The sequence below is a fragment of the Rhinopithecus roxellana genome, chromosome 15, assembly GCF_007565055.1.
Source record: "Rhinopithecus roxellana isolate Shanxi Qingling chromosome 15, ASM756505v1, whole genome shotgun sequence".
NCBI classification, from domain to species: Eukaryota; Metazoa; Chordata; class Mammalia; order Primates; family Cercopithecidae; genus Rhinopithecus; species Rhinopithecus roxellana.
In genome coordinates, this window is record NC_044563.1 from 7,701,591 (window position 1) to 7,713,829 (window position 12,239).

At 38.0% G+C, this 12,239-nt stretch overlaps 1 protein-coding gene across 1 annotated transcript; it reads left to right on the top strand.

The window, feature by feature from the left end:
* The first annotated feature begins 1,598 nt into the window (after positions 1 to 1,598).
* Positions 1,599 to 9,250, top strand: OOSP2 (oocyte secreted protein 2). The gene is made up of 4 exons (XM_010384997.2): positions 1,599 to 1,848; positions 4,861 to 5,039; positions 6,061 to 6,164; positions 8,159 to 9,250. Exons 1-4 carry the CDS (start codon positions 1,698 to 1,700, stop codon positions 8,367 to 8,369), a joined length of 645 nt encoding a protein of 214 aa, XP_010383299.1. The 5' UTR covers positions 1,599 to 1,697; the 3' UTR covers positions 8,370 to 9,250.
* The last annotated feature ends 2,989 nt before the right edge of the window (positions 9,251 to 12,239 follow it).

A 12,239-nucleotide genomic window follows, 5' to 3' on the forward strand; every position in this document is an offset into this window, starting at 1 on the left:
CCATCATCTCAGGTCCAATTATTGAGAACCACTGTAGTAGACGAATGTCCTTATTTATTGGATATATACTTCAAAATATTTAGGGTCAAGGGAATATCTTGTCAGTCACCTACTCTCAAAAGGTTCAGGAAAAATAAAGTTTTTTGTACTATAGTTGCAACATTTCCCTAAGTTATAAATTGTTTTAAAATATTTGTTTTATCTCTGCTTTATCTCCATCTATTTTACATTAAAGTTATATTTAAACTCCATTACTCTTTCACAGTAAAATTCTGTATTAAAATTGGAATTTTTGGAAAATGAACTTTGTTCATTCTACGGCTTTGAGTAATCCTCAAAACATTGCATAAAATCCTGTTACTAACTGTGCTTCAAGACAAAGGAAATAGTCATATATTAGATATTTTTTGTACACTATTAACTTGAGTGAGACTGTTTACATTTGCTATGTCTTATTCACAATAAATTTAGAGAGAATATATCTCCTTTTTACGGAGTATGAATAGGAGCCTTAACTTGTTTAACTAACTTTCTCAAACTTAAATACAAGAAACTGGCCAATGATTCCTTTTGAAACAATATTAGATGCTTTACATAGGCAAGATTTAAAAGCTCCATATGAAGCTACTAAATTTTAGACCCTGAAAATGTTCACAACATCAGAAAAATGTTTAAAAAAAAAAAGATGAAAAAATAATGTGTAGACTTACCGTTTCTTTCTCTAATACTCTTTCCCCATTGGTGGTTGGCGACTGGGTACTCCAGGCTCTCCTGATGCAGAGCACTGTGTGGGTCACAGCTCTGGGGATCTCACTGTCCACAAGAGAATGTCATGTCAGAAATGGAAATCCTTCTTAAATACATAGGGAAGCTCTGTGTATGTAGTAATTTGACAGCAGATTGTAACATTGAAAATATAATTCAGATATGACTAAAAACAATAATAGGCATTTAATTCAGCCTCTTTGAATTTTATTTACTGTTAGCCTTTGATTTTCAAGTTTCCTTAAAACCACGCAGTCATGTTCAGGCCATGACTAACATTTTTTAAAAATACAATAATAAAAATCTATGGCTGGAACTTTTATTCTCCTTGAGTATTGAAATGAATTATACATATAAACTTCTTATACCAATAAAGTTATGTATGTATATATATACATATAAAATATTCTCTTGTCTCAGGTTTGAAATGACTAAAGTTACTAACACATTAATTTAGAAAGAACACAGATGGATTTGTCAACTTTCCTAACACCAATAGACCTGGCTTTCCTTTGGGTGCCTGTCTGTTCCTAGGGATTTATGTTCCTGGTCAAGTCACTTTATCATTTCTGCTTTGCTTCTTCCAGCCAAACCCATAGAAATGAAGAAATAATAGTCTTTTGATTTCAAGTGTGAAAGCTCTAGGCTGTTCTCATATTAGATGGAAACTTACAACACCTGAACGTTAGTAAGAACAGTTTCCTGTAATTTACTATTTACTGGAAGCATTGCGTGCCATGCCATCCTCCTGATGTTTGTGACAGGCCTTGTACAGACTGTTATCAAATAACACTTTTTTCTTGATATGTCTCTTTGAGCTTCAGTGTTTGGATAATCAAGAGAGTCTCAGCCTTTAGGTAGTTGACCCTGTGATAAGTGCATCCTGTGAACTACCCAAATAAGGAGGAAAACGAAGGCAGCTGAGCCATGGGATGCCATATAAAAATCACTTAAACCAGTCGCCACTTCTTGTTTCCCGAGTTGTCCTGTGCTGGAGGTCTGCCCAGATGAAGGTCTCCATGGCTTTAGAAGTCTTGATGCTCCTTGCTGTCTTGATTTGGACTGGTGCTGAGAACCTCCATGGTAAATAACAAGTTTTAGAGAATGCTTCCTTGAAGGAGTTAATCATAATGATCGCTTTCCATGCAGGCGTTTTACTCCCTGAAGAAATCCGATCTTATTCTAATTGGCTAGAAGAAGAAAAGCTTTCAGGCCAGGTAGACTTGTGTCAATACACGGAGGATACATTTTCTCTTTCTGCCTCAATGTCCCGGTTCTCAGACTTTTATTTGTCTCTCTCTCTTTTGGTCTTCTATCTTGAGACTCATTTGCAGAGGTTCTTCAGGAATAGTCCTTTGCTCTCCTTCAGTCTAACGTTTCAAACCCGCTGCGAATTACTGGTGCTTGATTGTATCATATTGTAAGGTACTCAGTTGCATCTTAGCTGATCTTCCTGCTTCCAGACTCATCTTTTTGCTTGATGCTGATATTATTGCTGTTTTGTTCCCTTAAAAAGACTGCTCTGAACTTCACTCATGTTAAACTCATCAACGGTTCTGCAAAGTTAATAGAAGAAAGCTAAGTCAGCGAGTTGCTGTGTACAAGTTGATTCCAATGTATCTTTTCTGTTTTGCCTGGAATCCAAATGCTTGCCAGCTCCAAGGCCTGACTAAATGTAATCTGTAAAGTAGCATTTCAATATTACTTTTTATGTTCTTTATGGTTTCTTTTTGTAGACCTCTCTCTCTTTTTTTTCTTTTTTTTAATTTGAAATGGAGTTTTTCTTTGAAACCGATAAGTCAATTTCTTACTCATTCGGCCTGTAACACCTTTGGAAGCAAAGACCGCATATAGCTTCTGATGTTTTTCCATTTTACCTAAGATGAATTTTAAGAATGCCTAGATGAGTGCAGCTCACCACTCAATAATTAACCATTTCAGTTAATTATTGAAATGAACAGCACATGGAGAGAAAGAACGACCATGAATTCTGGCTATCTAGGGTGGGTAGGGTGTTTAGTCCCTGTCTTTCATGAAGCCTGAGCAAAGGAAGATTCTGCTGCAGTGAAAGTATCTATGTGTGTTTCTAAGGCTTTTCTCAGCTATTTGAGAGAATGTCAAACTAAAACTCGAGTTTCTGGCCAGGCATGGTGGCTCACACCTGTAATCCTAGCACTTTGGGAAGCCTGGACCGGTGCATCACCAGAGGTCAGAAGTTCGAGACCAGCCTGGCCAACATGGTGAAACCCCGTCTCTACTAAAAATACAAAAAGTAGCCTGGTGTGGTGGTGGGCATCTGTAATCCCAGCTACTCGGGAGGCTCAGGCAGGAGAATCACTTGAACCCAGGAGGCAGAGCTTGCAGTGAGCCGAGATCACACCGCTGCACTCCAGCCTGGGTGACAGAGTGAGACTCCGTCTCAAAAAAAAAAAGCAAAACTCCGTCTCAAAAACAAACAGGCCAGGCGCAGTGGCTCACGCCTGTAATCCCAGCATTTTGGGAGGCCGAGGTGGGCAGATCACGAGGTCAGGAGATCAAGACCATCCTGGCTAACACAGTGAAACCCCGTCTCTACTAAAAATACAAAAACAAAAACAAAACAAAAACAAAAATGGGCGTGGCAGCAGGAGTCCCAGCTATTCGGAGGCTGAGGCAGGAGAATGGCGTGAACCCGGGAGGCAGAGCTTGCAGCGAGCCGAGATCACACCACTGCACTCCAGCCCAGGCGACAGAGTGAGACTCCGTCTCAAAAAAAAAAACAAAAAAAAACAAACAAAAACCAAAAAAAACAACAAACCCCAAACTCGACTTTCTAAGGTTAGTGTGAAAAAAATGCAGTGAAATCATAAGTATGGGCTTTCTGTGTGTCCATGTCCACTTATCCTTTCCATCCATCTTTAATCTTAGCTGCTGGAATTTATTTTCCTTTAGGAAGGACCTTCCTGATCATCTTTCCTAGGTGATGTGAGAACAGTATTTCAAACACATAGAGAATCGTGGTTTAAAGGTTATGAGGCAAGAACACGTGCCTCCTCTACTCCTTTTCTGAAATGTGCATTGTCTTACCTTGTTGATTTCCCACTAAAGGCGGGACTTCCAAGCTCCAGTGGTGGTGGAGTCCTCTGTGGCCACTTGCTCATTAATAATATAAATATGTACTTCTTAATGCTGAAAAGACTCAGTTCCTCCAAATGAATCTATTGCAAATAATGATGATGATTGACTTACTGACGATTTAAATATAGAGGATAAAGATGGCTTTGACAACGAAACTTGCATGGAGCTAACATCCCAGATAAGGGGCTTTCTTTTTCTTTTTCCTTTTATGGCTGAGATTGTTTCTGGTGCTGGCTGCTCTAGACATGAATTCTACTGTTCTAGAACCACCCTTTCTCTCTCTCCTCTTTCTCTTTCCAAAAAGTATACTGGGATGATATCGCTTTTATTCTAATACACTGCAATTCACTTCTGCCCCTTATGTTTTGTCCTAAATAGATCACCCTCCATGGAATATAACTTATTTAGGAGAAATTAAGGGGCTATACAGTTATGCTTTTTTTCTTTCCTTTGGAGTCTCGCTCTGTCACCCAGGCCTGGAGTGCAATGGCGAGATCTCAGCTCACTGCAAGCTCCGCTTCCTGGGTTCACACCATTCACCTGCCTCAGCCTCCCAAGTAGCTGGGACTACAGGTGCCCGCCACCACACCCGACTAATTTTTTTGTGTTTTTAGTAGAGATGGGGTTTTACCGTGTTAGCCAGAATGGATCTCGTGATCCGCCCACCTCCGCCTCCCAAAGTGCTGGGATTACAGGCATGAGCCACTGTGCCCGGCCCAGTTATGCTTTTTCTCACTCTTGCATGTTGATCTTCCCACCTCCCCCATGAAATTACTGAAATCTAGTTACTTGGGGACATAATTAGATGTTTTGGAAAATAATCTTAATAATGTTTATCAGAAAACCTTTAAGCCATGGTTACCCTTGCCAGAGAAATAAATGCCTTTTGTTTATCGCAAAGGGCAGAACTGACTATTCTTTGAACACTTTCTTAAGATAGACATACTTCTGATGCTTTTCATATGGTTCTTTCCACAGTGAAAATAAATTGCTCTCTGGACTGGTTGATGGTCTCAGTTATCCCACTTGCAGAAAGCAGAAATCTGTATATATTTGCGGATGAATTACATCTGGGAATGGGCTGCCCTGCAAATTGGATACATACATATGTATATGAGTTTATATATCTTGTTCATGATTGTGGCATCAGGACAAGGGTGAGAACAGTGATTGTTTGTAAAAATACTAAATGTTTTGTCAGACTTTTATGCCTAATATTAAAATTGTCTTTTAAAAAAATAATCCTTGCTTCTCGTTGTAGTAATTTATGGGCAGAGGACAACGGAATTTCTCATTATTTCTCACTGAATATTGGGTCATTCTGTGTGCACAGGACCTTAGATCACAGATTTATAGACTGGCTAGTGAACTGATTCTAAGTTGCCTTTAGGCTACTACTATATTTTACTAAATATTAGCAGACTGCTTTAAATTTTATTTAATTCTTCTAATGTGGGAGGTCGCCAATCTTGGGAAGCTCTATCACTTTCAATGTTAGGTAATTTGAAATCTCTCCATGTTCCATGAGGATTTGTGTCAACATATAATGGATTTTCATGAAAATGAAATCTCTTGTTTGTTCTTCGGCTAGGCACAAATCCTAAACTGCGTTGTTATCCTGGGATATTATCTTCTTTTAGATTCCCAAATTTAAACAATTTATATTCACACTACACAAATATTTTGGGCCAGTGACCAATGATAATGATCATTTTTGAATAAGGTATTTTATTTTAGAAATTAGGAACTCGGAGCTTCAGAAGGTGCCTTACCAAGTTTTCCAGGGATCCATCCCTTGTTGGTGGTAGTTTAGATGCCAAACCAGGATGAATACTCTCCAAAGCTTGTGCTTTAAACCACTCTGTTATTTGACTTACAAATCACCTTTCTCAAAAGAACTGTTGAAAATCTTTTCATTAATGAATCATAGAGATGGCTGTAAGTGGCAGTTTACATTTGCTGCAATGAATTAAGACTGTTTTGTCCCCAGGCATTTTAAATTCACTCTTCGGGATAATGGTCCTCTTCTGTCCCAGTGAGTTGTCAGCTCTTCATTTATACCTAAGAATGACACTAGCCATTTTTGAGATTGTGAATGTTTTTTACATCCTATTCACGTGTGTGTATTCCTCCTCTGTTACTCCAAATATCTTCCACTGAAACTTTGTGCTCTCCTAGGTCATTTCCGAGGAAACTCTTCTTTTTCAAACCGAGCTATACTTTACCCCAAGGAATATAGATCACAACCCGGAGGAAATCCATTTGGAGTGTTCTGCCTCTAGGTAAGTCCAGCAGATCTGATTCCTTTGGAATGTTTTAGCTTTACCTTTGCTTATGAGAAGCTTCTGCAGAAGCATAGATTTTGGAGAATATAACACGATTCACCCATAATTGTAAACAAAGCCCAAATTAGTATTTACACAAATGTTTTAATGAATACTTCAAAATGTTTTCATATTTTAAATGCAATGTTTATTTTAGAATAAAAATATGTAGATTTATAATGGTCCTAACAGACAATCTAGTGTAACTAGGTCATTTTATAATAACTACAAAGCAGAGTCATTAAATACTCAGTCACCTTTAGTAAGTGATACAGTTAAGCATTGATACTATCTTTCATTGTTTTGTCCTTTATACTATTTTTTTCTGATACATTTTATTGCCCAATTTCATCTTATAAGAGTAAGTGGCTAAAAACGTGAGAAAACCAAACCTTCAGCTGATACTAACTCATGGAGAATTCGTGAAGGAAGGGCTTATCAGCCTAATCATTAAATGTACTTTGCTTGCAATTTTGTGGAACTGAGATATTGAATCCCAAGAGCCTCGTGTGAACTTTGAGACTAAGTGGAAAGGTATCCTGATACACTTTTTTTTTTTTAACCATGCCATTGAAATATTTATGTTTTATAAATCTGAGTGATGAATCTTGGAAATCATCTCAAACCACAGGACAAATTGTATCCTTGCTTAATATATGGAAATAGTTGACATCAAAATAAGAACTTAGAGCTCAGCCAATGTGCAATGTCTTTTAATGTGATTATAGTACTTTTTTTCGGGGGGAGGCAGAATTTTTTTTTAAATTTTGGTAAAAAATACATAATATAAAATACCATTTTAAGTGTACAGTTCAGTCCTATTCAGTTCAGAAGATATTTGGAGTAACAGAGGAGGAATACACACACGTGAATAGGATATAAATGGCATTAAGTCCATTCACATTGTTAATACTTTTACTCTTCCCTTTAACTTATTTTCATAAAGGCTGAGGGGTTTAGTGATATTCTAGAAAGTAGTTGAACTCTAAATAGAAACCACCCCTTGATTCTCTGTCTCTCTCTCTCTGTCTCTGTCCCTGTCTGTCTCTGTCTCTGGTCTGTTCCTGTCTCTCTGGTCTGTCTCTCTGTCTCTCGCTCTGCCTCTCTCTCGCTCTGCCTCTGTCTCTCTCACTCTGCCTCTGTCTCTCTCGCTCTGCCTCTGTCTCTCTCTCGCTCTGTCTTTGTCTGTCTGTCTTTCTGCCTGTCTCTGTCTCTGCCTGTTTCTCTCCCTGCTCTCTCCGTGCTCTCTCCGTCTCCACCTCTTTGTCTCTGTCTATCTTTCACACACATACATATGTTTTCAATTCTATAAACTACCCAATGCTTGGAGCAACACAGAGTTCTGATCTAATGCCCCAGAACTACTGCCTCTGTAGGCTACCAGAGTAACAATGATAAATAGATATTCCTAGTTTGATAGTAAATTACTATGTTGCTTGAAACCTACTTTCCTTAAAAAAATGAAGACTTGGCCAACAAAGTTGTCTGTTTAGGTTTTGGGTGCGTGAATTTTAATGTTGCAGTCTCTCTCTCTCTCATATTCACTTACTCACTTTGACATATAGAACTTTGCCACCACCGCAGTGGGTCAGATTAAGCCTTTGGTGGCGTTTACTTACTGTTCTTAGGATCCATTTGGCTGAGTCTGTTTTGCTGGGTACATTGGTACTCTTCTAATGCAAGCATCACAAATTATCTAAGACTATTCATCTTTCCACTCCATGTTTGATGCAGAAATCATGGGGAGACTATCTGGAATTAGCTCTTTTGTAATCCTATCTGCTCAAATCCTATACCAAGAGTCCATGAGGATCTAGAAGGCGTAGTATGCTGGCTCTATGCCACACTCCTGAATGACTATTCTGAAAATGATCATGATATTAAACAGCGGTAAAACTGACTTGATCCCAAGTGTGCCAACACTATCTGCTTTCTGTTTCCCTTTTCTTTAGGAAATCAGTGTGGCTTACACCAGTTTCTACTGAGAATGAAATAAAATTGGATCCTAGTCCTTTTATTGCTGACTTTCAGACAACAGCAGAAGAGTTAGGCTTATTATCTTCTAGTCAAACTTGCTCTGAGCTAAAGGAGAAATGGAAACTTGAAGCTGGTATTATGTATTTTGCAGGAAAACAGTTTTGTTTTTTCAGAGCAAAAATATAGTTGGTGTATATCTCTCCTTAAGTCTCTGGTTTCTAAAAACCCTACTTCAGTAAAGGTCCTGATCAGTTGATTAGTGAATGTGTATTTCTAAATATTTGTATTCAGTAGGGGTATGGCTTATTAATTTAACATTATTAGGTAATTCATATTATACATTTAAGTTTTTTTCTGTTCTGTGTAGAAGATTCAGAAATATGTCTTCAATGACAATGACTTGATCTAATTGATATGAACCTCCAATAAATATGTTCTAATATTTTTCAGGAAGAATAAAGAATAGAGAGAGACGTATAAATGTGCAGGAGGCAAAACTTTGAGCATAGTGTAAAATTTAACATATTAACTCTCATGAAAGACAAAACCCTTTTATGTGCAGATATTTTAATTCATGTAGACTTTGCTATTAATCAGTAAAGTTGAATCCTAACAATAATGCAATGTGACTGCCTATTTAGATTATTCCAGAAGTAAATTCTATTTATTTTCTAGAGCTCAAATAACCACTCCCTTAACTGAAATTTGATGTTCGATTTTCCTTTTTCCTCAGAATGTTTCTTCCACACTCAAAATAATTGATTGGTTGAGTTGGTTAAGCAAAGAGTTATCCTGCCACCTAAGAGCATTCATTAAATGATTATTTATTAACACTTACTTTATACAGCTTCCTTTCTTTAAACAGGGAGTCTATATGTGTAATATATCCAAAAATACTTCTAATTTTGGTAGATTTCTTATATCAAGGGTGAAAATTGAACTGTGCCGTTGGCTATTCAATAGTTTATTGAATGTATGTTTTGGATGCTACATCCTCCTGGAAGCAAATTTTACCAAGATATTGGTTATTATTATTTTTAGTTAAAGTGATACTATTCAATTTTCAACAAAATGACGCCTATAGCTGTTTACTTGTCAAATAAAGAATTTGAACCTGTCACAGTGAACATCTGTCTTTGGCAGTTAATATGCAGCTGAGAGGTAATACTTCTATGGGCCTTCCTAAGTGTTAGAATATGGTACAAGTACATTACGATAAATTATTTAATCTTCTTAAAGAGAGAAATATATCACTATTACCCCAGTTTTACAGATAAGCAAACAAACAGAGGTTAAATCATTTGCCTGAGTCATACAACTTGTTGGTGTTGGTTCAAGATTTAAAATCGGGCAATCTGCCTCTAGGTCTGTCTCTGTACTCTCTCTTTGTACGTTAGCCACTATACTCTACTGCTTGGAATCTTCCTAAGTTGCTGAACTTTAGTTCTCTAGGAAACAATTGCTATTCAAGCAGTTACACAACTCTCAATAAAACTTAAAATTGAGCAATAGTGTTTCTCTTGAACATGGAAGTAAAATTATTTTATATAAACCGGTTTGAGAGAATATTGGGCAGGTGAATGTTTGCTAAAAACAAAGTAAATTATTGAGTGTGGGATAATACATATTTACAAGATAAAGAGTGATGATGTGGCTGGATTTTAGAAGGGTGGCTCTAAAACCTCTTCTCTTCCTTTTCTTCTTCTTCTTCTTCTTTTTTTTTTTAACAAATTATGATTAACACATACTTGTATCTATCAGCTACAATGTGATGTTTCAATACATGTATAAATCACGTAATGAGTACTTAGCATATCTGTTACCTTAAACATTATTTCTTTCAATGAGAACATTCAAAAACCTCTCTTCTAGCCATTTTGAAATATATAATACAATTATTTTTAACTTTCATCATCCTACCATGCAATAAAACACCAGAACTTATTCCTCCTAACTCTAGCTTTGTTGATGAATCCCTCAGCATCCCTCAGCATCCCTCCTCCTTCCCTCCCTTCCCCGCCCCTCCTCATCTTCTGGTAACCACTATTCTACTTATTTTCACATATGAGTGAGATCATGTGGTACTTCGCTCTAGTCAGAATGGCTACTATCAAAAAATCAAAAGATAAGTGTTGGCAAGGATGCAGAGAAAAAGGAATCCTTATATACAGCTGGTGGGAATGTAAGTTAGTACAACTGCTATGGAAAACTTTATGGAGTTTTCTTAAAAAATTAAAAATAGAACTACAGTATGCTCCAGCAATCCCATTATTGGGTATATATCTAAAGGAAATGAAATCAGTATATCAAAGAAATATCTGTACTCACATGTCCACTGCAGCACTCTTCACAATGGCCAAGATATGGAGTCAGCCCAAGCATCCATCCACAAACAAAATGTGGTGTACATACACAAGGAATACTATTCAGCCTTTAAAAAGGATAAAATCCTGCCATTTCATTTTGTAGGCAATGCTCAGAAAGAGGAAGTAATTTGTCTTAAATTCACATAAACATTTAAGAATTAAGCCAGGCCGGGCGCAGTGGCTCATGCCTGTAATCCCAGCACTTTGGGAGGCCAAGGCAGGTGAATCATGAGGTCAGGAGATCGAGACCATCCTGGCCAACCTGGTGAAACCCCATCTCTACTGAAAACACAAAAATTAGCTGGGCGTTGTGGTGGGCACCGGTAGTCCCAGCTACTCGGGAGACTGAGGCAGGAGAATTGCTTGAACCCAGAGGTGGAGGTTGCAGCGAGCTGAGATTGTGCCACTGTGCTCCAGCCTGGTGACAGAGTAAGACTCTATCTCAAAAAATAATAAAAATAAAAAATAAAAATAATTTTTATGTATTTATTTTACTTTTTTCCCCCCTCTGCTTTAATGAGATAAAATCAGATAAATACATTCTGGGGATATTTTTGTATACTTGAAGTTTGTTAGGAGACCTTAAATATTCTCTCCACCTCCAAAGAAAAAAAAAAAAGATGATTATGTGATCTGATGGGTAGATTAATTATCTGCTTTGTGGTAATGACTTCACAAATACACACGTGTCAAAACATCATGTTGCCCATGGTAAGCATATTAAATTTTTATCTGTGACTCTTCCTTTGAAAGTGGTTTCTCAACAATCATCCTCTCTTTAAGGAACTGAAGAAAGACCCCAATCATTTTTATTACTTATTTTGAACTCATGTGAAGATCTTAGTCACTAAGACCTTTGCATGGATTCTGTCATTCGAACTTAATACCCCAAAGTGGAAACTATGGTCTTCAATTTACAAATGGGAGAACTGCAGTCTTAGAGTTTAAGTGACTTCCTTTCATGGCTTTTTCTACAGCTCCAAATTCAAAACGAGCATGTTGAAAGCATCCACTCTTTCCTTTCACTTCTTCAGATTTCTTTCTCTTCTTCACTGAAGGCGTTTTCTTGTTATCTCTTTCTTCTTCAGTATTCCATTTGCAATGGTTCTGGCTAAAACGGGGAGGGAAGGATCTTATTTTTACCACCTTCCTTTTGGCTATTTCCTTCTGACTTCTGCCTCCATCTTCTCTTTCCTCAGTCCCTTCCTTCGCTCCTAAACGTAGACCCTGGAGAGCCGCTGCCCTAGGGCTCAGGTGCCGGCTCTCCCAGCAGAGCGCCTGTGCAGAAATTTTCTGGCAGCTGGGCCCCCGCTCATTTCATATTCACAATCTCTGCCCCACACACTATGCTTTGGTCTTGGTGTCTGGCCCGCTTTCTCTTTGCTGTGATCATGTCCCCAGTTATGGTCCCGTTTGTAGGACTAGGACCTCGCTTTTCTTGCTCTTGCTGTGAACATTCTTCTCTGTCTCCCAGACTCCCCTGGGGGCATGGATCAGGGGCTGTGCCCTCATTCTGGGCCTTTCTCTCAGGCCTGGCCCTGTGACCTTCATAAGGATTGTGGTTTGAATCTTCACGTTACCCACTTCCTTACTCCCTGTCACTTGGCTCTGATCTTTCTATCACCTATTTTAGGACATTTATTTAGGATAAGTATATAATTTGGCCACTTTTGAAACTGAAAGGAGGCCA

Excerpts from the sequence above, each read along its gene's own strand:
- OOSP2 (XM_010384997.2), top strand. The coding sequence starts at position 1,698 with ATGCCATATAAAAATCACTTAAACCAGTCGCCACTTCTTGTTTCCCGA. Across the intron at positions 1,849-4,860 it reads TGGTGCTGAGAACCTCCATG|TGAAAATAAATTGCTCTCTG; the intron begins GTAAATAACAAG and ends TTCTTTCCACAG. Across the intron at positions 6,165-8,158 it reads TTGGAGTGTTCTGCCTCTAG|GAAATCAGTGTGGCTTACAC; the intron begins GTAAGTCCAGCA and ends CCTTTTCTTTAG.